This window comes from Mustela nivalis (genome assembly GCF_964662115.1).
Source record: "Mustela nivalis genome assembly, chromosome: 11".
Classification (NCBI taxonomy): Eukaryota; Metazoa; Chordata; class Mammalia; order Carnivora; family Mustelidae; genus Mustela; species Mustela nivalis.
This window is the reverse complement of record NC_139030.1, coordinates 96566844-96594517: the sequence shown is the minus strand read 5'-3', so window position 1 is coordinate 96594517 and position 27674 is coordinate 96566844. Positions and strand designations below refer to the sequence as shown.

Genomic DNA, 27674 nt, shown 5'->3' with positions numbered 1-27674 from the left:
GGAGAAAGTAAGTGCTGTGTGCGTGTGTTTAAAGATTCATTTAGGGGCGCCTGGGTGGCTCAGTGGGTTAAGCCGCTGCCTTCGGCTCAGGCTTCGCTGCCTTCGATTCCAGGGTCCTGGGATCGAGTCCCACATCGGGCTCTCTCCTCAGCAGGGGGCCTGCTTCCCTTCCTCTCTCTCTCTGCCTGCCTCTCTGCCTACTTGTGATTTCCCTCTGTCAAGTAAATAAATAAAATCTTTAAAAAAAAAAGATTTATTTATTTGAGAGAGGCAGGGAGGGAGAGAGCGAGCAAGGGTGTTCACGGGTGCGTGAGCAAGGGAAGGGCCAGAGGAAGAGGGAGACAGTCCTCAAACAGAATCCCAGGTGTTTGGGAGCCCATTGCGGGGATCTCACGACCCTGAGATCATGACCAGAGTAGAAAATAAAGTAGGACACTTAGCGGACTGAGCCACACAGGCACCCTTGTGTTTTTAAAATAGGACTTAGAGTTACTACTTGACTTTGAAAATTAAGTTCATGTAATACTTCTAAGAAATTTTTAAAAGGAATTTTAAAAGGTAGGGAAGCAAACCATAAGATTTTAGGTAGTTTTCTATTAAACAATTATTTTTTAAAAAATTTTAAAATTTTTTAACATTTAAAAAAATTTTAACATTTTATTAATGTGTGTGTGTGTGTGTGAAAGAGAGCGATAATGAGACAGAGCATGAGCTGGTGGGGAGAGAGGGAGAAGCAGGCTCCCCGCTGAGCAGGGAGCCCAAACCAGGACTCGATCCCAGGACCCCAGGATCATGACCTGAGCCAAAAGCAGATGTTTAGCCGCCTGAGCCACCCAGGGACCCCCATCAAACACAGTTATTAACAATGCTTCTGGGGTTTCTCCTCAGTTTGATAGAAGACCTTATTCCATAGCAATATCTGGTAAGTGTCTACTCCCTTACATGTTTAAGAAAGGTATGTAGGTGGTACCAGTTACATTGGTGGCTTACTCTTGTTAATAGCCTTTTCTCCTTCATTAAATTTAATAACACAGTGTCATTGTTGAAAAGTTGAAAAATGGCCTCGTGCCCTTTGAGACGTCCTGCCAACCAGGAGGAGTTTGTAGGACCATCTTTGCAATTCTTTTTGGCTTCTAGGAGCGTCGGTAATAGTGAATGAGGACACAGAGAGCATTGTTTATCAGCAAAACCTTCTTCTGTGTTGTAGGGTGGAGAGCACTGTTACTACCACGGCAGCATCAGAGGAGTCAAGGACTCGAGGGCTGCTCTGTCGACCTGCAATGGACTTCAGTACGTGCGAGTCTCCCATGGGAGCGTGGACTTGCTTTCAGCCATGCGCTGTTCCCATCTTTTCTTCCCCAGACGTTTGTTGTGGGGACTCTGCTGTACCAGTCGCACCTTAGGGACTAGATATGGAGTCATGAATAAGGAGGGCATAGTCTCTGCTGTCTTAACATTTACAGTCTGCAAGAGACTCAGGGATTAAACACATGATTGCAGAGATTAATATTGAATTACCCTTTTGGTAGGAACTGTGAAGGGGAGTGTCAGGGACTTATGGGGGTGACCAAATCTCGTCTAGGGAGATTTCCCAAAGATGTACACCCGAGAATGTCGCAGACAGGTGGTATGGGCCATGGGGGGTTGGGAGGGCCAAAGAAAGGAGCTTATATATTGGCATCAAGGCAGGCTCTAGAAAAACCTCTCTAAGCACCTTTGAGACCCAAATGGTAACCCTCGATGTAAAGACCTGGTTGTGGCCATGTGATGCAAAAGGATCTTGAAAATCTTATTTTCCTATATCTCTCAAAATTATTTGCAACACAGAGTCATACCGCTTAATGGAAATTCAGAGGTGGAAGCCACAAATATGCTTGTTTGCCTTTGCAGAATAAGATGGTTTGAGATGATGGTAACGAGCAAAGAAACCATTTTCTTATAGGTGGTACTGGATTTGTGTAACAAGAAATTCGTTGGGGAGTGTCTTGGAATTATAACGGGACACATTGGAACTGCATGAATAGTCCTTTCCAAGTTCATCTTCTAACGTTTCCATTTTGTTTCAAAAATTAATGATAACATTTATAACTTATATGCTCATGGTATACCCTTTAACACCTTTTGTAGCTTAGCTGTTGTCTAGGACAACGCTGAGACCACAGTGGGATTCCGCATAGGTAGATGAATTGGGTTTTGGGCAGTATAAAGATAATTTGTTCAGGTAGAGTGTTCATTTTTAAGGATGTACTGGGAAGCTCATTTGCTGGTTCTTCCTCTTTGCCTTATTTTGTTAATTTTCTCCTTGTGCGGGTTCTTGTCTCGTAGTGGTATGTTTGAAGATGATACCTTTGTATATATGATAGAACCGCTGGAGCTGATTCACAATGAGGTAAGTCTGTGACCTCAGTTTCCTTATGGTGTTTCATTCTTTTAGCATCTTTGCCTTTGAGCCATAAGGAACACAATGTAGATGTCAGCGTACATTAGATGTACCTTATTTCAAGTGTAGAATGACACTGTGAATTTTGAAGTTTAAATGGCACATCCCAGGTGTGTTGAGACGCTGGTGCTTGTGTATTGAATTTAGAAATGTGCAGGCTATGAACTGCTGCATGGGGGAACATCAGCCACCTACACGGATGGGCTCGGCAGTTGGCTCTGTCGGCATCCAAACTCCCACGTTGGGGAAGTGAAGCCCATGGTTCTTTTGACTGAATGTGCAGTTTCAGCACACTCACACAGGGAAAGTGAAGTCATGGGATTTATTACATACAGATTCCAGAATCTAGGGTGGGGATCTGTAAGCCAGAGGAAGGCAGTCCTCCATTCCAGGTCACGAGGGAGCAGGAGATAGAGAGCAGGTAGCAAGAACCTATTACTTGAAAGAGGGTTAGAGTGGAAGGCTCTAACGTATAGTGGGCTTAATTCTAAGTGGTTTTTAAAACAAGATACCCTGGGAAAAGCAAAGAGGGAACTTAGAGCAGGAATCCTAAACTCAAGTTCTTAATCGAAATGTCCAGACCCTGGATGTGAGCAAGGTTATCATGCTGTAAAATACCTGGGCAGCAGCTCAGAAAAAATACAAGTTGTTTTTCTCATCACACCAGACCACGCACCAGTAAGGAATGATAAGAGGCAAGAAATCTAGGTTTTGGGTAGTAAAGGCAGTTCTCTCCAGTCTACAGAGCAAAGAGGACATTGTGTTTTGTACCGACCCACTTCTTTCCCTTTAAACTAGCTTTTATGCTCATTTCTTCTTTAGATAATTATGTGACTTATGCTTAACTTTTATGGGAATCTTCAGTGGGAAAATTTGTAGTTGAACTGCGATTACATCAGACAGCATTTAGTTTTTTTAGAGATAGAGAAAAAAAATAATGTTTAGAATCGTGCAGAGGCCAGCAACCTAGATAAGAAACCATAAGGGCATTATGCTAAATGAAGGAAGGCAGACAATGGAAGACAAATGCTCTATGATCTTGCCTATATGTGGAATCTAAAAGTACTGAACTCAGAGACAGAGAACAGATTAGTGGTTACCAGAAGCCAGTGGGGGGAATTCATGAAGGTAGTCAAAAGGTACAAACTTTCAGGTATAACATAAATAATTTCTGGGATGTAATGTACAACTTTGTGACCATAGTATCTTTGTATATTTGAAAGTTGCTTAGACAGTAGATTTTTAAAAAATTAACATGTAACGTATTATTTGTTTCAGGGGTACAGGTCTGTGATTCATCAGTCTTACACAATACACAGTGCTCACCCCAACACATACCCTTCCCAGTGTCCATCACCCAAGACAGTAGATCTTATAAGTCCTCATCACAAACAAAAAGAGTAATTGTGGTGTTATGGGTGTTAACTACACTTACATATTTTGCAATATATACATAGATCATTATATTTCACACCTTAAACTTATACAATATTACATGTTACTTTATCCCAATAAAATTGCACAAAAAAGGAATCGTATACTCTACTACTGTTGCTCACTAATAGAATCGAAACAAATCTGAAATTTGATTTGTATTCGTTAGGTATTGTAATGAGGCTTACTGCATGCTGGGCACTATTTTAGGTGCTAGGGATAAAGTGGTGAATAAGACATAGAGCCTGACCTTTATGGAGCTTATAGTCTACAAAGGTAGATGGGAAAAAAACCAGGATGAGTAAGTAATTGCATACTGATTGTTAGCTAGCATGCTAAGGAGAAAAAAAATGAAACCAAGGAGGAAGAATTACAAGGAAGGGCAAAATGAGGTGGTACTTTTGAAGGAGGACTTTCAAGAAATTAGGGAGCTGGAAGAGCCTTCTAGGAGAAGAGAAAATGCAAAGGCCCTGAGGTAGGAGTGTGTGTTATAGGAACTTTGAGGAGTCCAGCTAGGTTGGACAGTAGTAGCTAAAGGGGAGTGTTGTAGGAGATGAAGGCTCTGAGAGGTAGCAATAGGGAAGTCATATCAGTGAGAAGATCTGCTAATGGGAAAATAGTATTTTGACAGTGATTGAGTCAGAATATTGCAATCATTTGATGGGGTGCAGAAAACTTTTAAAGGATCTTTTATCTTTTTTCACTTATAGATAAATTTTGACCTGGGCATGAGCCATTTAGACTATTGATTGTCACAGTTGAACACACTTTCACACTTTTCTTTTTTTCTTTTCTTTTTTTTTTTTTTTTGCTGTTGCAATGTGTGTGTGTATGCACACACACACACGGTGTAAGTTTCAAATTTGAGACAGAGGTGTGATTAAATTTTAATGTTTAATGTTTGCTTAAACCTGTATCATTTTTCAACCAGTAAATGTGAAAATTACTGGAGGACAAAGACAACCACCCCTAGATAAAGATATTTTGATTCAGTAAAATGTTTTCCCTCTATTTTAGTGATAGGTAAATAACTTGTATACAGCAAGATTATTTGACTCGGTCAGCAAACAATTGACTTTGATTTCTTGTGCTGATTATGCTAAAAAAGAAAAAAAAAGAAGAACAAAACAAAACCCCCAAATAATGACTCCCTAAGACTCAGAGTTTTTAAATATGCAAAATATGTAACTATGTAAAAATAAGATTTTTTTTCAATGCATCCCCAATAGGGCAGTTTTGCAAGTTTGATGAATTAAGAAATGTATGTGACTGTGTTTAATAAACTGTTAAATAAATTTATTAGTACAAGCTGCTACTGTCATAGTATTTAAGGCATCAGTTTTACATTGTTATACCCATAATCATGTTCTTCAGGGGCTGACTGTTCCATGCCTAATCCCTTTTTTCTTACTTTCCTCCTTGCTCCCTACCTTTTTGTTCATGTAACAATCTGTCTTCATCTTCACCATGGGGAGAGGAGAAGGAACAGGGCTTGAAACTTTAGTAGCTTTTAAAATTGTATTTCTAATCCAGTTGTGAGTTTCATTGCTCTGAGTATCATTTTACCTGTTCTCAGAATTAAGAATTTACTGAAGTTGAATTTAGATTTGTTGATTATTAGTTTATTATTACTGGTTTTATTATGCCTTACAGCAAGTCAAGTAATATGGATGGAATATTTCTAATAAATTCATGTTATCTCTCAAGTAGTGAATAGCAAAACTCTTAATTATTTTGAGTTTCATATGTAATCTATTAAGAACACTTTTTTGATAACTAGTTTTCTGCTTATGAAACTAATACAGCATAGGAAATTTGGAAAAGCAAAATAAGCAAATACTTAACCACATTTTAAGTTTTCATGATCCCATCCTGGAGAGAGAACTTCTCTTCACCTTTCAATATACATTCTTCCAGTTTTTCAATGATATGTTCTTCTATATTTTTAAAATAAATTGAATCATTATTCTGTAATAGAATTTTAGCTCAATGGTGGATCTCTCTGAATCACAGTATTTTTATATGTAAAATAAAGATAAAATATGCATTATATAGAGTTCTTGTAAGGATTAAATCAGGTAATGTGTAGTACATTAATGGTGTCTGTCTCATACTATGCGCTCAGTAATGGAAGCTAATAGTAAATAATAATAATAATGGAAATAAGATGTTTCTAGAAGTGTGGCTTCTAGGGCAAAGGATATGAATATTTTCAAGGTCATTGATAGACATTGCTAAATTTCTCTTTGAACTATGCTCCCAATTTATTCTTATCGCAGAGTATGAGAGTGCTTTTTACTTTGCAACCATAATTAACTATGGTTATCATAATTTTAAAACCTTTGCCAACTGGATGGCAAAATTGGTATATCTTTTTTTTTTAAATTTGCCTTTTGAAGGAGTATTAAAGCATTCATCATTTTTTAATATGTTCATTGACCGTTTGTGTTTCTTTCTTGTGAATTTCCTATTCATGGCTTTGAAGAAAGCTAAGGTTTCAGAGAAGCTAATAAAACTACGTTTTTATCTACACTGGAGCAATTGGATAGTGCTCTCTTTTTTAAAAAAAAAAATTAAGGTTCCGATAAGACCTACTCATCATTTTTGATAGCTAAAACATTAACATATAAATGTTCCCATTTTAAGAAGGATATTGGAGAAAGTTCTAATACTCTTCCATAGAAGCTTGATCACATCTTGCTTTTTAATGGCCCACAACTGCTTTTGTTTCAGAAAAGCACCGGTCGACCACATATAATCCAGAAAACCTTGGCAGGACAATATTCTAAACAAATGAAGAATCTCAGTAAGTTTGAATTAAGATGGCCATTTTATTTGATGTAGTAGGAGCCGGGCCTTGGTGGAACTCTATGCACATGCAGGAGGTAAAAGTTCTCTGCAGGGAGCCACGTGGGTGGGCAGTGGCGTGAACTGTGGTTGGTGTAGAATGAGGCCTGGAGAGTCCTTGCCGATGGAAATACTGAAATATGAAACCCAGGAGTAAACTGTTAGGAACCAGACAGTGTGGCTAAATTTAATGGTGTTTTGCAATGAGGCTCATGCTTAGATTTCTCTGGCAGTTTCCTGCTTTTCAGACAATTTGTATTTTCTCATTCTTATGCTCTGGTTCTGAGGCATCTTAAGCATATTGATGTTGACAAAGCTTCTTTTGGATTATTGGGGTATGCGATATTGCTTCTGTACATTAATGCAGAAGTCTTAAAAATTCATTCAAAGTCTTATGCCATACATTATTTTTAACCCTAAAATGAATTAAGCATAGTGAATTTTAGATATTGAAGGTCAAGAGGTATTAGGTCAAATATGCATATTCTAATGACTCTTGAATGGTTCGTTACATTTTTGATGATGTTTGGAAGAAAATATTATTTGAATTATAGATTAGAATTTGTACATTACAGATAGGATTAGATTTGTGACCATGAGAATGTGAAATGTTTAGTGATCGGAATACTTTTTTCACCTTAGTTTATTTTGATTTTGAGATAATATATGCTATCGATGTTGCTGTTTCTTCACATAATATTTTTATTTTATTTTATTTTATTTTATTTTATTGTTTGCATCATGATAAGTATATTCTTTAATCCCCATCACCTATTTTACCCATTCCCCCACCCTTTACCTCCCTTATAGTAGACATCAGTTTGTTCACCATAGTTCAGAGTTTCCTGGTTTGTCTCTTTTTCTCTCTTTTTTTTTTCCTTTGCTCATTTGCTTTGTTTCTTAAATTCCACAGAGGAGTCAGATCTTATGGTATCTGTTTTTCTCTAACTGACTTATTTTGCTTAGCATTATACTTTCTAGCTCCAATCTCTGTTCTTAAAAATGACAAGAACTCATTCTTTTTTATGGCTGAGTAATATTCGTGTGTGTGTGTGTGTGTGTGTGTGTGTGTGTATACCACATCTTCTTTGTCCTTTCATCTGTTGATGGGATATCTGGGCTCCTTCCATAGTGTGGTCATTGTCAGTAATGCTGCAATAATCATAGCGGTGTATGTATCCCTTTGAATTAGTGTTTTTGTACTTTTTTGGTAAATACCTGTGGTGTGATTGCTGGATTTTAGGGTAGTTCTGTTTTTAACTTTTTGAGGAATCTCCATACTGTTTCCCACAGTGGCTGCACCAGTTTGCATTCCTGTCAATAGTGCAGGAGAGTTCCTGTTTCTCCACAGCCTCGCCAACTCTTGTGGTTTCTTGGGTTTTTTATTTTATCCATTCTGACAAGTGTGAGGTGATAGTTTTGATTTACATTTCCCTGATGATGAGTGATATTGATCATCTTTTCATGTGCCTCTTTGGCATCTGGATGTTTTCTTTGGAGAACTGTCTGTTCATATCTTTTATCCTTTTTAAAAAATTTATTTTTTTAGGGAGAGAAAGAGAGAGTGAGTGCATGCATGTACAACAGGGGAGGGGCACCTGTCCCTCTTCTGTCCATTTTTTAATTGGATTATTTGGTTTGGGGGTATTGAGTTGTATCAGTTCTTTATATATTTTGGATACTAGCCCTTTATTGGATATGTCATTTGCAAATATGTTCCCCCAGTCAGTAGGTTGCCTTTTAGTTTTGGTGATTTTTTTCCTTTCCTGGGCAAAAGCATTTTATTTTGAGAGAGTCCTAATAGTTTATTTTTGCTTTTGTTTCCCTTGTCTCAGGAGACAGATCTAGACATCACAGCTGATGTCAGAGAAATTACTGCCTGTGCTCTCTTAAGGATTTTTACGGTTTTTAGGCCTCACATTTAGGTCTTTTCTTTTTCTTTTCTTTTTTTTTTTTTTTTAAGATTTATTTATTTATTTATTTGACAGAGAGAGATCACAAGTAGGCAGAGAGGCAGGCAGAGAGAGGAGAGGAGGAAGCAGGACCCCCGTTGAGAAGAGAGCCCGATGCGGGACTCGATCCCAGGACCCTGAGATCGTGACCTGAGCCGAAGGCAGCGGCTAAACCCACTGAGCCACCCAGGCGCCCTCACATTTAGGTCTTTAATCCATTTTGAGTTTATTTTTGTGTGTGGCAGAAGAAAGTGGTCCAGTTTCCTTCTTTTTCATGGAACGTTGAAGAGATTGTTGAAGAGATTTTCTTTTTTCCATTTTATGTTCATTCCTCCTTTGTTGAAGATTAATTCATCGTATAATTGTGGGTTTATTTCTGGGTTTTCTATTCTGGTCTGTTGATCTGTGTGTGTGCTTTTATGCTAATACCATACTGTTTTAATTACTACCACTTTGTAATATAACTTGAAGTCTGGAATTATGATACCTCGAGTTTTGTTTTTCTTTTTCAGGATTTCTTTGGCTATTTGAGGTCTTTTGTGGTTCCACACAAATTTTAGGATTGGTTGTTTCTGGTTTTGTGGAAAATGCTTTGATATTTTGATAGGGATTGCTGTAAACCTGTAGATTACTTTGGGTAGTATAGATGTTTTAACAATATATGTTCTTCCAGTCCATGTGCATGGAATGTCTTTCTATTTTTTGGTATCATCTTGAATTTTTTTCATCAGTGTTTCATAGTTTTCAGAGTACAGGTCTTTCACCCCTTTGGTTGAGTTTATTCCTAGATATTTCATTGTTTTCGGTGGAATTGTAAATGGGATTTATTTCTTAATTTCACTTTCTGCTGCTTCATTATTAGTGTGTAGGGAAACAATAGATTCCTGTACATTGATTGTGTGTCCTGCGACTTTACAGAATTCATTGATCAGTTCTAGTAGTTTTTTGTGAAGTGTTTCAGGTTTTCTATATGTAGTATCATGTCATCTGCAGATAGTGAGAGTTTTACTACTTCCTTACCAAGATAGATGCCTTTTATTTCTTTTTGTTTTCTGATTGCTGTGGCTAGGATTTACAGCAGTATGTTGAATAAAAGTGGTGAGAGTGGACATCCCTGTCCTGTTCCTGACCTTAAGAGAGAAGTTCTCAGTGTTTCCCTCTTGAGTGTGATGTTGGCTGTGGGTTTTTCACATAATGCTTTCATTATGTTGAGGTCTGTTCCCTCTAATCCTACTTTGTTGAGGGCTTTTCTCATGAGTGGATGTTGTACTTTGTCTAATGCTTTTTCTGCCTCTATCGAAATGATCATATGGTTTTTATCCTTCCTTTTATTGATGTGATGTATCATGTTGCTTGTTTTGTGAATATTGAATGAACCACACTGGTGTCCTGGAAAGAAATCGCACTTGATTGTGGGTTTTTAAAATGAGTTTTTAAAATGAGTTTAAATGCATTTTTAAAATGTATTGTTGGATTCAGTTTGCTAGGATTTTGTTAGGGAGTTTTGCTTCTGTATTCATCAGGAATATTGATTTGTAGCTCTCTTGTGTGGTGTCTTTATTTGATTTTGGTATCAAGAGTGATACTGGCCTCATAGAATCAATATGGAAGTTTTCCTTCTGACTACTGTTTTGTAATTGTTTGAGAAGAATAGGTATTACCTCTTCTTTAAATGTTTGGTAAAATTTGCCTGTGAAGCCATCTGGTCCTGGGCTTTTATTTTGGGGGAGTTTTTTGATTTCTGATTAAATTTCAATGCTGGTAATTGGTCTGTTCAAGTTTTCTCTTTTTTCCTGCCTTAGTTTTTTTTTCATATATTTTAAATACACACATATATATGTATTTAAATATATATATAAATATATAAATACATATAGTTTTCACTTATTTTAAAAACATAACTCCCATTGGACTGCAGTCAAGTATAAATTTCTGTATTCCCTTTTCCTTTACACAGGTATGGAAAGCAGTGGCCAGTGGCCCTTTCTGTCTGAATTGCAATGGTTGAAAAGGAGAAGGAAGAGAGCCGTGAACGTGAGTGTGGCGTTGAACCACGGAGGGGGCCACTTCACACGGTGAAATTGTTTGCCTGAAATCACATGGTATCTGAGCATATCTAAAACAGTTTATATTTGGACAACATCTTCTCACAAACCAAAACGACAAACCAAACTCTTCCTGTGGTTTGAGTCTTACGGGCATATTGCATTTTAGTCAGCTTTTTCTATTTGATATAAACTGGTTACAGCGTCCTGTGAACCCTGATGTCATCTAAGGAATGTATTGTTTTAGCTTCATTTTCAAAGCATTTTCTTATGAAAATTACAGTGCATTTTGTTTTCTGTTAAAAGTACAGCAGACTTTTTCATATGGCTTATATAACATTGTTTGAAACATTTTTGTTCAGCCAGAAGGGTAAGGGGAAGTGTTAGGTTTTGAAATGTTGGCTAATGATGCTTGCTTGCAGTTCTTTCAAACTGAAAGCTCTGTTTTACCAAAATTTGAAGCTGGATATGTTTTCCTGAGGATCTATTTGACCATTAGTGTCATGACAGTTACTAAATAAGAATCGTGTAATTATATAATCAGCGACTGTAGTATAGCTCCCATGTATTGATAAATGTATAGGAGCTTTGTAACTGGAATTATGTTCCTAGTCTTTTTCATAATAGATTAGAAAGCTGTAATGATGGGGACTGTTTCGTAATTACATAGTGAATGCTATGTAACCGAGAATTAATTCTACCGCATATAGATTACATGGTAATTTACTAGATAACTTAATGAGTAATTATACTGAAAATTGCACATTTTAGATAATGTTTTGCTGCATGTATTTTTTTGTGAAAAAATTAGACCACCAGTCGTCCGAAACTTAGTTACAGGTTAAATTATCCTCTTTTTATGCTTATGGATACAAATTTTGTTTTTTTATCTAGAGATCTTTTTTTTTTCTTAGTCTTGAAGATGTGGTTGGTAATAATAAGTTTTATATAGAGTACTGACATTTCACTACATTCCACCCTATCAAATATAAACTGATCGGTAACCTTGTGCGTAAAGAAATAGAGTCATTATTGGTTTTTCAACTGTGAAAAAAGAATTAAAATGCTTAGTACTTGCTCTTAAAATTACCAAGGATTAATCAAAATTTAGAAACATTTAGAAAATAGTAATTGTCAATGTTTGCTCCTTTGAGAAGTCGTGTGGTTAAGATTTAGTACGTTATTAAAATTTCACTCTAGTGAGTTAATGCTTCTTTTGACTATATTGATAGTTATTCCACATGTACTGTGCCATTCTTATTAAATGAGTTTTAAGTAGATTTCCTTTGAAGTTTTAAGTAGGCAGGAATCGTTTTTATCACATTTTAATGCCAAAGAAGTTGAGATTTATTTATTTTAGCAGAATTATACTGTATACTTTTCTCTAGAGTATTTTTATATATGAAAATCATATAAAAATAACATGACCTGGGGGTGCCTGGCTGTCTCAGTTGGCAGAGGGTGCAACTCTTGATCTTGGAGTCGTGAGTTCGAGCCCCATGTTGGGAATAAAGATTACTTAAAAACAACAACAAAAAAATCTTAAAAAAATAGGCTTTTATCTTAATGAGTATTTTAATGATAATTAAATACAATTCTTTTCTGAATACTTGAACATTTATCCACATTTTATAGTCACTGTTTTTGATTTTGCTGACCAAACTTTTTCCAGGGTGTTTATAAAGCAGGCAACAAAGAGTTCTTTTGAAATTCAAAGTCAGTCCACAAGTTAATAGCATCATAGATACATCCACCACCATTCTGACATTATTTTTATTTTTCACAGCCATCTCGTGGTGTGTTTGAAGAAATGAAATATTTGGAACTTATGATTGTTAATGATCACAAAACGGTAAGAATATGAAGAATCATTGAGGGGCGCGTGGGTGGCTCGGTTGGCTGGGTGACTGTCCTTGGCTCAGGTCGTGATCTGGAAGTACCAGGATGGAGTCTCACCCTGGGCTCCCTGCGAGTAGGGGTCTGCTTCTCCCTCTAACCCTCCCCCTTCTCATGCTCTCTCTTACAAAGAAATACAAAAATCTTTAAAAAAAAAAACAAACCAGTGAGTTTTAGACCTAGAAGCTTGCTTAAGAAAGAGTACATTTCACTTTATATTGAATCATTATTTGTTACTTATTAAGGCCAATATATTTAGATGCTTTATTTCTTTGGAACTATTGAATGCCTTGATTTATTTCATGTGTTTGGAAACACTGGGCTTTATAGAATTTTCACAACTTAAATAAGCAGATGAATATTTAGTGGTTATAATGAATGGATTTAACTATTTGTTTGACATCTTTTACGTACCTTCATTTAAAATTCTTATGCTGTACTTTTCTTTATCTATGTATTTGGTCACTACTTTCTAACTTTATTCCATGTCTTTGTTCTGAGAACATTTTTTTCTTACAAATTATTAAGACTTGTGGCAGATGTAATTATAGGAAGTAAAGATGTATAATAAAAGCCTGTCCAAAGAGACAGTCTTTGATGACTTATCTCCTTTAAATTTTGGAAAGATGAGTAATATTGTGTTACTTAATGTCAAAGTAAACTGTGATTTAATATGTCATCTCAATAACATTTAAGAGACATGAAAAATAATTACTGCCTCCATTGGCTGTTCTTGAAAATGGAGTAGAAAGTTTCTTTTTTTAAAGGTTTCATTTATTTATTTGAGAGAGAAAAAGCAAGCATGAGCCAGGGAGAGGGGGCAGAAAGAGAGGGAGAAGTGAGCCCAGGGATCATGACCAGAGTTGAAGGCAGATGCGTAAGTGACTGAGCCACTCAGGTGCCCTGAGCAGAAACCTTCTTACCCGTGTTTTAGTTAATTGTGTCCCTTGTAAAACAGGTTGACTGAAGCCTAGAGCTTTCTAAAGAGTCTTGTCCAATAGGCTGTTTGCTAGTATAGCCAACACTTGGGGTGTGATTAAATGTTTAACACCTAGCTCTGTGGGGAAAACAGCCTTGGTTTATAATGTTTGCTGATAGCTGTAGTGTAAATACTACCATCATGGCTGATTTCAAGCTACTGGAGTAAGGTCACTAAATGAGGAGGTGGGAGAAGTTGCATCCATTTGGCTCTTGTGAACTTTTGGGAGCTGACTCCACCACCCCATTGCTGAGCCTTCCAGACTGTGTAAGCTTGTTATACTTCTTGTAACTGTATAATTTAATGTAAGAAATTATATAATAAGAGTGTAGCTGTTTTTATGAAAACTGAGTTATATTTCTGGAAAGATGAGAATATTTTAAGAAATATTTAAAGTCAGCTATGGGTTAAAAACTTGTAAAAGATTGCAATAAGAATTCACATTGCTTTGCATATATCCTTAAGTCCTTGTTTTACTTTAAGGAGACAAAATTAGGTTAGTAAGTGTTAGGGTAAAATGACAGTATGCAATTCTAATTAGTAGACACTACTCAAGAAAAGGCCTTGGAACCATAAATTTAAAAAATATGACTTAATTTATTTTTAAATTTGTACTTGACTCTCTACATTAGCAGACATTTTCTAGTACTTGCTAAGTACTGGTTTAGTTATTCTGAATATTATTAAGTGGAATACCTGTTAATTATATATGCAGATTTATTTTATTTACCAGTAGCTTTTAAATATATTGCTTGATATATGTTAGCAGAAGGAGAGGAGAGGTCCTCTCTGGTCAGAAGGAAAACCAAATATATAGACAACCATTTTAGATAATAAAGGCTAAACTAAGAGTTTCAGAAGGACATTAATGTGCTTGAAACCCCAAGAAAATTTTTCATCTGAACTATTTTTGTTGATTGGGACATTGAGATTTCTTGTAGGTACTTCTCAGTCCTTAGCTTTGTGGCATGTTGTGAAACTATGACATTAGACACATCCCCTTTTTCTAATATCCATTATGCAAATACTTTTTAAAGTCGTGGAAGGAATAATTATGATTCGTGCAATGCCTTTAAATTCACAAAGTACATTCACAGAAAGCTGGGAATGAATAGAACACTTCTCCAACCCATGACTTGTATCTCCGTATCTCCTGTTCCACCATACTCTGGTAGGAAGGTACATAAAGCTATCAGTCAGATTAGGTATAAGTAACTGTATAAATTGGAAACATCAATTTTTATAAATATTATATACTTTGGATTTCTTTTTTAATCCTTTTAAATGGAAGTATTTAAATAATCTTGTCATTATCTTATGAACATAAAATAGCACCTTCCCATTATAATATCATTTTCATATGTGGAAATTTTCTGCACATTATACCATATATTCTGTGATAAAGGTACTTTCTTTATACTACCAGCTTTGTTCACGATAAACCTTGGTAATTGTTTTATTATTATTGTTATTAAAATTGAATGAGAACTAGTCATGATATGTTATCTGTCTTTGAAACTAGAAGAAAAGAACTGTAATTTTCACTGATAAACTTGGAAGAAATACATAGTGAGAAATGAAATAAAAAGTTTTAATTTTGAGTAGTAATAGTACCTAAAGTAGAAAGAAATTACCTAAGGTGATTTCTACTATTTAAATAAATATTATATCTGGAGTAACAAGACAACATATTCCTTTTGCTTTGAGGCCAGGATGCATCCAACTCCCACATAAGTATGTCGTTTTATAAGGATTTTTTCTTTTGAGACGCGAGAAAAAAAGTTTTTTTAAGGTGTGCTTTATATGAAATGAAGAAAATGAAGGTTGTTTTTGAATTTGATTACCACAAAGAAGTAGTAAATCAGAACATGGATTGGAGTCCTGAAGTTCACATTTTTAAAGTAAAACTGAACTAGAATAATTAACATCTGTTTTTTTAATACCTGTAGATTTACTGTTGGGTTTTAGAGTGATCATCCTTGAAATGACTCATTATACACTCTTTGTGCTAAATGAGGCAGCACAGTTGTTTTGATAACTGTCACCCTCAGATGGAAAATCAAGCACTAATTTCATTTTATTTTTTTTTCAAAAAACAAATTTCTTTAAGGGTTGTAATTGTTCGGGAAGGCAAAGTAAAATTTAGCACTTTAAATGTAAATTATTTTCAGTGATCACAAATTGCAAAAGTAAGTTTTATCATAAATGGAGATTGCACATCTTTCTTTGTATGCAAAATTATTTCTTATTCATGCAGGAAATAGAAACATTTTGCCTACATTCACATTGAAGCTAATCTCTTTAATTCAGAGTAACCTAATATTGGCTTTCTGAAAAAATGCAGACACCTTATTTTGAACAAGCATCATGTTATCAGTGGCTTTCAATTAGGAAAGGAAAATCCCTCAATTTTGTAGAAAGCATCTTGGTAGTTGGCTGGTGGAACCCAATTTGTGAGCCAATTATATAGCCTTGATAAGGGTCTGCAAATATTTCTTTGAGTCACTTGAACTAAATATAAATATGAAAAGCCTTATTCTAATAGAAAATTGGTTGAAATATCTTAAAGTGCATGAAAAAAGTTTTGCTTACATTTTGCTGTATCCATACATATAAGTCCAAGTGCAAGTATGTTATAGCTCAAATATTTTTCAATTTAAGCCTCAATTTAAACCCTATTTAAAAAACCACTATCCTTTATGGGCACATTAACAAATTATGAGCTCTCATCAAGAACCCTGATTTCTTGGGAATATACATCAACTATTTTATCAGAATTGTTAACTGAAAAAGTTGATCTCCTATCTCAACCCAAAGTAGGCATTGAATTCCAGCTGTGTGACCTTGGATAAGTTCCTTGTCTTCTCTGAACTTCACTGTCCACCTTTCTAACATGGTCTAATAACACCCACCTCAAAGAGTTGTGAGGAGAAATATTTGCTGTAGAAGAGATACCTGTAGATCCTGCTAAATCCTAGCTGCTCAATTAAGTGGAAGTTCAAGTGAACAAATCTTGTGAGTATCGTGGGTGTCGTCTTTTGTGCTATCTCAGCAGCACAGTTGATTACGCTCTCCTGTGTGAAATATTTTCGACTTCTGTTAACACAACAGCTCTTCTACCTCACTGGCCCTTCTTTCTTAGGCTTTTGTATCTGGCTTCTAGATTAGGGGAGTGCTCATAGCTTGGTTTTGGGCTCCCTTTTCTCTCTATAACTCGTGCCAATGTGAACACTTCCAGTTTCAACCTTTAAGTAATATCATGACATTAGGGGTACCTGCATGGCTCAGTCAGTTAAGTGTCCAACTCTTGGTTTGGTCTCCGGTCATGATCTCAGGGACGTGAGATAGAGCCCCACATTGGGAGCAGGGAGTATGTTGGGGATTCTCTCTCTCTCCCTTGGCCTCTGCCCCTCCACCCTCAAAATAAATAAATAAATAAATAAATAAATAAATAAATAAATAAATAAATAAAATCTTTAAAAATATATCATGACTTTAAATTCATCGCTCTCTACTTTATGCCTCTAGCCTCCTGAATCCATACTTACGTAACCAACTGTCTACTTGCTTGCTAGGTTCAGTATTGAACCTAACATCTCTAACATTTCTAAATCAGCATTCTTGATTCCTTAGTCCTAAGCTTCTGTTTGCCTAGTCTTTCTTATTATTTTAAATGACACCTCTACTCCCCCAGCTATTCAAGTTCAAGGCCTAGGAGTCATCTTTAATTCTTCTCTTTCCTATTTTTCACATCCTATAACATCAGCACGTCCTGTGAACCCACTCACTTCTCTCTGCAGCTGTCCAGCCTTCATAATCTTTTACCTGAACTCTTGCCTCCATGCTTTACCTTTCTCATTCACTTACCCCACAGCAGAGGGAGCTTTCTATAAAGGAAATCAGAGGCATGGAAATTACAAATATGAAATAAGTGAAAAACATCACAACAGCAAAAAAGACTTCATTTTATTAATTTTTAACTTGCATGTCCTATTTTCCCATGATCATTATTCTACAAAAAGAAGTCTCCAAAATGGACAAATTAATGTTCCGAGGCACAGTAAAGTTAATTGTCATTAGATATATAATACCACAGCCTTAGAATAGGGGTCAGTTAATATTTTTCCTTTCTTTTTGTAATGTGTGCTTCTTAATGTTTTTATACTATTTTCATCACCCCAAAGGGACTTAATGTTGAGGCTTTTGCTTTTACTTTAAAAAATATCTTTGAAATTTTTTAGCATGTGGAATTTGCTGGACAACTTAAAACACTTAGCTCTTTATAGCAACTTCTTTATGCAAGGTTTGAAAACCCTGTTAAAGTGCCCGAAGATACTTAGATCAATATGATGTTTTTGGCCCAGTTACATGCACAGATTGATGTTTACTATAAAAGAACACATGGAGACAGTTTGGATCAGATTATGATGCCTGGAGACAGCAGTAACATCAAGTTTGAGTTCATTCTCAGTCCAAGTCCATTCAGGCCTTGATAATAGAACACTGCAGACTAGGTGGCTTGTGAATGATAGAAGTTTATTTCTCACCACTCTAGGGGCTGAGAAGCCCAAGATCATGGTACCAGCAGGCGGCGAGGACCTGCTTCCTGATTCATAGGCAGTACCTTGCTCTGTGCCCACTCCCTCTGCTACAAGGAGCAAGGGAGCTCCCTGGAGTTTCCTTTGAGGCACTCATCCCCGTCATTAGAATTCCACCTTATGATCAAAGTATCTCCCAAAGGTGCCACCTCTTAATACCATCATTTCAGGAGTTAGGATTTCAGCATATGAATTTGGGGGGATATAAACATTCACATTATAGTAAATCTTCTAAATTAAAAATGGTGATAAATTAGTGAATACTACCAATAAGAGTACGGATTTATTGCATATCTGTTATGGGTTGTCAGTGTATAAAGTATCATAAAAAATAAATACCAGGTATGTAAGCATGAAGACATATAATATTTGTTTTAAAAACCTACCAGGGGTAGAGAGAGAATGAAATGCAGGGAGCCTGACAAATTTATAGTGTGAAAGTGGGCAGAGGAGGAAAAAAAAGGATTTCTTGGATTTCCAGTGTAGAACTGTTTTTATTCTTTATGAAAGATGTGTTATTTTAGAGATTATGATTAAAGACAGATATTAAAGATTTATGGTGCAAATCTGATTCAGTAGTTTTGAGTATGTTTTCCTTTTTCCTCAGTAGAGGGCGTGATCCCCCTATGGTTTTCAATCAGTTTTCAAATCAGTTTCCGATTGTCCTCTCGAAGACATACTGTTCAGTATTCTTTGTTAAAACCGTAGCCCTCCAGATCTTGTTATGGCATTATTTTATTTATTTATTTTTATTTATTTTCTTAAATAATCATAAATAACCATAAACAGTCTTAAAGTATCCATGCATTTCATTTTTACTTTGGTCCCTCCTTTGTTCTGACTTGGAACAGTTGAAAGGCAAAGGCTCTGTTTGGCCTCCTTGGAGGAGACATTCTTCTGAAAGAATATATGAATGTGTATAAGTAATGCAATCTATATCATGATTAGTATCTAAAGTGTTGCCTAAGATATTTTCGTGATCTGTGTCTGGTCTTGAGTTTAAAGGGAGAAGCGTGTCCACTTGGGACTAAATTTCTTAGCTAAGCCCCTTGTAAACTGTGAAGGTTGTTTCAGTGAACACAAGAAGATTGCATTTGTAGTCATTGAGACTGAGTGAACAACTCATTTCTCAGGTGTAAAGTTTCTCACACAGATTTCTACAGATTCTCTCCATACTTGGAACTGGTACAGGTGTTTTAGATGGAGTTTTGCTGCCTAATAAACACCACCATATCCAATATGGTGGACTTCGAATTGTCTATTTTTAATCCCCATATGTACTATTGCTTTCTTTGAAATGTCTGCTTTTACTGATATGTGAAATTTACCATTAAATAATGATTTGGCAGTGACTGGTTTATCCTTTCCCCCGCCAGTATAAGAAGTATCGTTCTTCTCATGCACACACCAATAACTTTGCAAAGTCCGTGGTCAACCTTGTGGATTCTGTAAGTATCCCAGTTTTCTTGAACATACTTTTCCAAGATGGGATGGTTTATATTTCTTTGTTTACTTTTTACTTTAGTTCTTTCTTGGGCAAAAGTAAAAACACCATCCTTAAGCTCATCTGGCTAAGAAATTATAGAGTGTTCTGCTTCACGAAAAATAGTATTAACAGAGTTTTGGGGATGGTTGCGTCATTCTTGGTATCCAAAAGATGCATTAGTTTTGCTTCTTAGTGATGTCTAGACCTCTTTGTCACCTAGAAGGTGACAAAGGACAAAAACACTAGAGAAAATTAACTGCTAAAAAGAGCATAATTTACACTTGATATAGAGACTTTGTTACTGATGACCAACTGAGCTTATTGTCTTAAGTATAAGAGAGCTAATTGATTCAAGTGGAGTAGGTTTTTTTTAAGAACTGAAATTTATTTTCTTAGTAGTGAAGGTTTCAGATTTTATGTCTAGAGGACAATTAAGCACAGTCCCCCAAATAAAATTAATTTGGAAGAGTAAGTTCTATATCTCCTTACAAAGACTTCTAGCTCTATAAATCATTCATACTGATATTTTTTTCTTTCTCATTCTTAAGCTACAGAGAATAATGGTTAAGATTTTCTTCCTGTTCCCAGATTTAGGTAGAATTACGTAGATGTGAACATTATTTGTTGTGTTCCAGTGAATAGTTCAGTTTGGCTGGTCCTAGATTAAATACAGCACACTACTTTGTTTTCTAATGTAAAGTGCTATTTTGTTCAGTTAAGTCTATTTTTACCTGATATTTATGGTATGTTCCCTCTTAACTGGGAAAAAACCACAGCTTTTTATGAATTGCCAACTGTCTAAATGATACTTATCTCCTCCAAAGAACTGCCTTCGAAATAGTCCCCAAACCTTTCATCATGTAAATACTCACAACATGTCATACCTGTAGGCACAGTTGAGTAAAGGTGTAATACAGGCGGATGGGCAGAGTCTACCATATAGAGTTGGGACTGAAATTCTGAAAGCCAGTTTACACCTGGTTTATTAATCTTCTGTAATTTCAGCTCTTGTCAGCAGTCTTCTCAGAGGAGGCTATAAGTGAATATGGAAAAGAGAAGTTGCCAAAGCTGATGACTTGGTAACATCTCTGTGTTGGTCATTCTACCGTGATTGAACAGAACCACCTCTTGCAAAGTGGAATTTTTTTTTTTTTTGGGGTTGCCATGCAAGGTTCTGAAGCTGGCCAACTAATTTTTAAAGAGATATTACATTTAACTAGCTTGTTGTAAAATCATTATAGCCTCAGGTTGATTTAGGCATGATGATATTCCTTTTCTTCAGTGTGTTCAAAGATCACCCATTATTTTCTTAATTAGCTTGAAAATAGGACAGCATGACAGCAGTCTTTGAAATTGCTTGATTGTGTGAATTGTTTAGCTACTGGACCAAAAGTCAAGAAAGAGAACAGAAAAACAGTTTAAATATTGGGAGTAAGGCCACCAGTGAGGGGGAAGTAGGTGAAATGAATCTGCTTTTCCTCTTTTGGCCCAAATCTAGGATTTCCTCCCAGTGTTCTTTTACATGTCACGGCAGAGGGCCTCCAAGGACAAGCCAGCCATGTTCCTGGGTACTGGTGCAAGGGTTTGATGGTCTGTTTCAATCCTGCAGGACTGACTGGTGGTACTGCACTTACTCAGAACCAATAGGTCAGGCTCAAGCCACTCTTTGCGGGTGATTTTACTAACGCCCGCTCGGAATTTATGTCCAGACTGTAGAATCTTGACATCCCTACTGTCCATCCCCTAGTGAGATGCCTGGCCAATGAATATGCTGATTTGGGATTAAAATAGTCTTGTAGGAGAAGCTGAATTTTGTGATTGTGTTTTTCTTTGTCTTTATTTTTTTCTTGGAAATGAGAAAGTTAAGAACATTCTTTATGAGGAGCTAATTGTGGCCTCATGTTCTCCTCTCACCTCCCCTCCTGTCCTTCCACTGATTCTGAATCACTGATTGTGCATGTTTGACCCAGTGTTTTCCTCCTGCACCTGTCCTGTATACCCTCAGATTTACAAGGAGCAGCTCAATACCAGGGTTGTCCTGGTAGCAGTAGAGACCTGGACTGAGAAGGATCATATTGAGATCACCACCAACCCTGTGCAGATGCTCCATGAGTTCTCCAAATACCGACAGCGTATGAAACAGCACGCCGATGCCGTGCACCTCATCTCGTACGTACCTGCAGTCTTTACGTTGACATTGGTCTTTATCCCCTTACTGAATCTGTTAAGTTATATGTCAGTGTACGGATCTTGAATTGATTTCCTCTCTCTGGTTATATAAGTAGCAGGGAGGTAAGCTGTCTGGTGCTGGCATGGTGGTTCCATGGTCGTAAGATTTACTTTCGGAATATGTTCTTACACTAACACTTTCCATCCTCCGGGTCAACTCATGATTCAAGGTGGCTGCTGGTGCACCAGCCTTTATTACAGGCACCAGGAATACAGGCAGTGGAGGATTGCAAAAGAGCTCTCTTTCCAGCTGAGTCAGGTCTTTTAAAGCATGCACATATCCATTTTACCAATGAATCATTTGCTGGCTCGTAGTCACATGCCACACAGAGCTGCAAGACCGTTCAGGAAATACCATCTTTGGAAGTGAACCATTGAATAAAATTAAGATTTTATCAGTGAGGAAAAGGATGACCATACTGCCTTTCGATATATTAGATGGATTTCTTCTCCATTCACGGCAAAGCTATTTTCAGACAGTCGTCCAGTGTTCTGTCCTGGAATCAGACCCACCAGATTCTTCCTTCCTTGCCTCACCTTAGTTCCCGACTTCCTTGTCTCTCAGTGGATAGTCAGCAATGTATAATGATTTAGAAATGTATCGTACTTTATAATAATCAGCCAGTGCTTAGTAGGTGCTCAATTAATGTTTGCTCAACTGAGATTTCTTCACATAACATAAATCTAAAGGTATTTAAAATATAATTTTCAATTTCTTGAGGGAGAATGGCTTTGGGGTGTTCAGTGTAGAAGAGTGAGTAGGCATGTCTTGGGAGGGTATATATGATGGTCATTACATTGGTTTCCTGGAGCATTTCTTTTTTTTCTTTAGGCGTATGACATTCCACTATAAGAGAAGCAGTCTGAGTTTCTTTGGAGGTGTCTGTTCTCGCACACGGGGAGTTGGTGTGAATGAGGTAAATTTGATCAATTTCTTAAAGTAGAGCTTTATCTTTGCATCTGACCTCTTTCTTCCCTGTGGCCTAGTTTCCATCCCTCTTAGGCTTGTTTAAAATAACAAGGACATAAGAATAAAGTATAGAGTGATTTATATTAGTAATTGGAACCCAAAGTGGTCTTTGGTGTTAGAAGAGAGGTATTGCTTCATTTCATAATTATGGCTTTTCATGTTTATCAGGCAAATGCATGCCAAAGATTGGTCCAGATATTTTTTTCACCTCTGTGGATAAACTTTTATAAACTTATTATTCCTTTCCTGATAATTTTAAGCTATAATGCTCTCCTACGCATGTTGGATTTAACTCCATTAAATCAAAGAGTTTATGATTATGTTTAATCAGTATTTTTGTTTCCTCTCTATATAAATTTTCCATCTTTATGCCTTCTACCTATCCCTCTGTAGAATTCATTGAAACAAATATTTCCTTAGTCTCTTTGTTTGGATTCTAGTACCCTCATTTATATCAAGGAAATGCTTACACCAGCTGGCAACAGCACCCAAAAAGCCAAACCAACTGTATCTAAACCCTGATCAATGCCAGAATATATTATACCAGCTAATCCCAAAAGCCAACATTCAGTCAAGACCTTTCTTGGCGTACCTGTAGTAAGTTGAGTTTATTCTTGGTTTGGTATGAGTTGAATCAGGGCATGGCCTTTTATGGCTTATATTTTATGTTTCCATGTGAGAGCATCAAGTTCTGAGAGACGTCACATAGGAAGAGAGGCTTTCTGCTTCTTGGGCCCAGTTGCAAGGAAGAAGTGATAAGGAGCATATGCCATCTTTTGATGCTGTGAGGCTCTACTTAGGGAACTGAGATGATATGTGGTGATTAAGAAATAATAACTAGCTTTGTGCACTCTCTCAAATGTCTCCCACACACTTTCAACTCTGAAAAACAGTATGGTCTTCCAATGGCAGTGGCACAAGTATTATCGCAGAGCCTGGCTCAAAACCTTGGAATCCAATGGGAACCTTCTAGCAGAAAGCCAAGTATGTACATTGACCTTCTTACTCACTTTCATGCGCCATTCTGTCTGTATAGTGCATGTCCAGTCATTAATAAATAAATGATTTTCATTCCTAAGTCATTAGAGCTTAATTGTAGTGTACCTCCTTCCTCTTCAAAAAGGTGATCAAATGAGCAACTGCAGGTAATTTGCAATCTGTTTGGGTTGTAGATATTCCCCTTTGAAATTCATAAAATCATACTCGCTTTTTTTAAGGGAGAGGGTGAGCTGTCACCCTCTGTGCTCTAAGCAGTGGAGTGTAGACACTAGGTGTCAAAAAAGTTCCTTTGGGAGTCGATAATAAAGCAGCTGAATACTGTTACGTTGAAAAGAAATAATAATAATAATAATAATAATAATGCAGCTGGATCTGGAAATAGCTTAGATCTAGTGTCAAAGAGGACCTCCAACTCTAATTAAACTTTCCCACCTACCTATCTCGGAACTCACCCACATGGTCCCATCAGGAAGGTTCAGGAAGAAGGCTCCCCTATAGGCAGCCCTGCTTTGAGGGCCCTTTAAGCCTGGAAACAGGTGGTAGAGGATACCCCCCTCATGGGCAAGTCATGCCAAGGGGAAATCCAAACAGGGCCGCAGATCCCATCCAGTAGGAAAATGCAGGAGTGAGTGCTCACGGCACTTTCTTCGTTAATCAGAGACAGGAAGATGGAAAGACAGGGCTGAGCTTCCAGTGGCCAAGTATCCAAAGCCCACAATAGTTTTAGGAATCCATGAAAAATGTCAATTTCTTTATAAATCAGAATAAAATCCAACCTGGATTATATTTCTCTTTAGACCAACAAAGGAGTAAAATACGATTTCTAATACATTTCTTGTGGCATGGGGCAAAAGTGCCTCGGACCCAAAAAAGTCATAATGGGATGCTGTGGACGGAAGGACCAAGGTATTCCCTCAAATTATTCTCTTAAGTGGAAGTCTGCTCCCCTCTGTGAAAATATCAGATGCTAAAAGTAAAGGTCTCCCTGCCCACCTCAGCTCCCCAAGGAAGAAAAGGACAAAAACCTTCTGTAACATTATCCTATATTTATTTTATACCTTCTTGGTGACTATCAAATAATTATCATTAATGCATAGTGTTAGGGAAATTTGAAACAAAATACATTTCCGGGGCTTCTCAATTCCCTTTATGGGTATATTAAGTCATCATTTGATGTGTATATTAAGTCTGGTGGCATTTAGCAAATATCCACAAACTTTCATTTATTGGAATCTTGCTCAGAGTATTTGCTTTCCAAGGAATCACATAGTACACATTAAAGGAGGTGTTTTGTGTTTCATCAGCTGAGATAGATGGCCTTAAAATCAGAAGGGAGTAGGGCCAGGTTTATGACCTTGATTGGGAACCCCCTGGAGCCTGAAAGAGGCCAGAGCTGGGGTCAGGTGGGAGATGTTATGGAGTTGGGTGAGGGGATGGGGTGAGAAGTAGGGGTTCAGGACCAATGCCTGGAGAAGGTTTTTCCTAAGATGTTTCATTCCTTCATGACTTGTTTGTTTAGGTGGATAGTTCTTTAGTTCTGAACTTTGACTTTTAAAAAATCTATCTGGAAGCCTTTCTTTGAAAATATCTTTGGCTATGATAGAAAAGAGAATAGGAAAAAAAAAAAATAAATGAACAGCCCATTAACAGTATCAGTATGTCAGTCTCTGGCATCTCGGTTGAGTTGGCGATTGTTGTTTAGTTTCAGTGACAATTTACACTTATATTTTAGAAAAGAATTCTCTTTTCCTAAAGCTTTGAGCATAGTGTTCTGCAAGTCCCTGGCCAAACCTCGCTTTGAATCTATCAAGTGATTTCTCCCCTGTAACTTCCAATGTGCTCTGTTGGGGGAGGTTTCAGGAATGATTCACGACATGTGTGCAGTAGAGCTTGACCGCTCAGAGTGCGTGCTGGCGCTCATCTTGAGTGAGCCCTCGAACCACTCTGGGCGATAGGCAGAGAGGCTGTTCTCCATTTTCAAGGTGGAAACACTAAAACCCAAGAAATACTAGGTCATTTGCCTGTAGGTCTTGCCTATCAGGGAGACCTTGAACTAGAACTCAGGTAGACCTTGGTCTAGAACTCAGGCTTTTCATTTCCAGATCAGGCTACTTTTCATTAAACATTAGAACTAGGAACTCAGTTGTGTTTTCTGAGTTACAAAAATGAAGAGAGTGACAGTTTGATATCTTGCCAGTTGTTGTCTTAGGAAATAACCTATACTTCTGGAAAGGATGTAAAGAAACATTGATTGAATGGAAATAGATTTTGTTTGGTGAGATTTCACATTCTGTATCTACGTGACATGGAATTGGTAATAAGGACTTACCTCAAAAGTGGAAATACACATTAAAGATGTGACTTTTGTTGTTTTTCTTTTCTTCTGTTGCTTTTTATTATTTCATTGGACTAGAATGTGACTGCACAGAATCCTGGGGCGGCTGCATCATGGAGGAAACAGGGTAAATTTTCATTATACATGCATTTGATTTATGCCTTTCACTGACATTGCCACATGTAAGTGCTACACAGTCTCTTGGGTACTGGTCTTTTAGGCTCAGCACTCAGTATAAGTTCAATCATAAATTTTCTGACATTTTAAAAATGAAAGGACTGATTCACCTTATATTTTAATTTTTTATTTAAAGTTGTTGATAACAGTAAAGTATAATAACAACTTCTGTTTCTATTAACCTTTAGAAGAAGCCCATTATTAAATGCTTCTAAGTTTAGTAGAGGCATTGATTTTTTTAGTGCACTTAGAATACAAGCTTGTTGTCTGCCTGAAGCAGTCGTGAAAATCAATTTCTTCATCAATTCATATTTTAAGGAACTCACAAATAAACATATTTGGTGTAGTAAAAATGGTACCATACTGCTTATATAATCGATAGAGCTTTTTTCTTATTGAGACAGAATTATTGTGTCTGAAATAGGTATCATCTATTGATAGACATTTGAACATTTTCACACCTATCTTCTCTCTTCTTGTGAGGAGACTTTGAGAACTAGAGTCATGCCCGGGAGGGGTTGGGAGCCAGGGCCTGGAAATATCGCCCTCCCCCAACCTGGCTTCTGCCCCCATGAGAGCCACTAATCCAAGGCTCCCAAGCTAGAGCCCACTCCTACTAGATGGAAGACATTGTTTCACCCGTGTCTGTCCTGCTTCTTCTGCCCATGCCAGAGATCTGCTCAATATATGGCCCATTTCTGGTCCTCCTCCTTTCCTGAGCGAGCCCAGTGGCCGGAGGCCCTGACCTACTTGTACAGAGTCCCTTCTCTACGTTCCCACCAGGAGTCGGGCTCATGGGGAAAAGAGGAGTGTGAAAATGAGGATTTGCAGAGATGTCAACAATTCTGCCTGCTGCTCTAGAATATATGTTTCTAGAAATGCACTTTAAACCTGAAACCGTTAACTTTCATGCTCCTCTTACTGTTCTGCCATAGTTTGGTAAAATTATGGCTTAAATAGCATTTTTGAGGACTATTATAGGAAGGTAATGCCATTTATAATGTTGCTTCTAGAAGGAGGCATTTTCTGTCTTCTAAACTCCTGATTTCTGAATGAATTTTCGGACTGGTCACCGGAGGATAGAATAAAAAAAAACTAAAGTTAATATATATATATTTTCTTGAGTACGTATTTCTACATAGTCCCTTTAAGAGATCACTGTCAACAATGGCAAAACTTTTTCCTACTTGCATATACTACCCTCATGCATCAGGATACAAAAAACTTTTGGATTGCATCCTAAAATCAGTGGCCTGTTACTCTCAAATCAAGTACTATGAAAAATAT

The 27674-nt window shown here is 37.0% G+C and overlaps 2 protein-coding genes across 4 annotated transcripts in view; one reads left to right on the top strand and one right to left on the bottom strand.

Annotated features, from left to right (window-relative positions):
- Positions 1-27674, top strand: part of ADAM23 (ADAM metallopeptidase domain 23) — a 168318-nt gene that overhangs the window by 96624 nt on the left and 44020 nt on the right. For all 3 annotated transcript variants that reach the window (XM_082690009.1, XM_082690007.1, XM_082690008.1), the window contains exons 5-14: positions 1208-1290; positions 2326-2389; positions 6608-6680; positions 10631-10707; positions 12505-12570; positions 19568-19639; positions 21683-21846; positions 22739-22823; positions 23770-23860; positions 26289-26337. In XM_082690009.1, the coding sequence (XP_082546135.1) occupies positions 1208-1290; positions 2326-2389; positions 6608-6680; positions 10631-10707; positions 12505-12570; positions 19568-19639; positions 21683-21846; positions 22739-22823; positions 23770-23860; positions 26289-26337 (824 nt within the window). The remainder of the gene's footprint in view (positions 1-1207; positions 1291-2325; positions 2390-6607; positions 6681-10630; positions 10708-12504; positions 12571-19567; positions 19640-21682; positions 21847-22738; positions 22824-23769; positions 23861-26288; positions 26338-27674) is intronic.
- The window catches only part of PLEKHM3 (pleckstrin homology domain containing M3), a 1279556-nt gene continuing 1260530 nt past the window's right edge, over positions 8649-27674 (bottom strand). Inside the window, exon 8 of the transcript XR_014300430.1 lies at positions 8649-8850. The gene's annotated coding sequence lies outside the window, so the exon portion shown is untranslated. The remainder of the gene's footprint in view (positions 8851-27674) is intronic.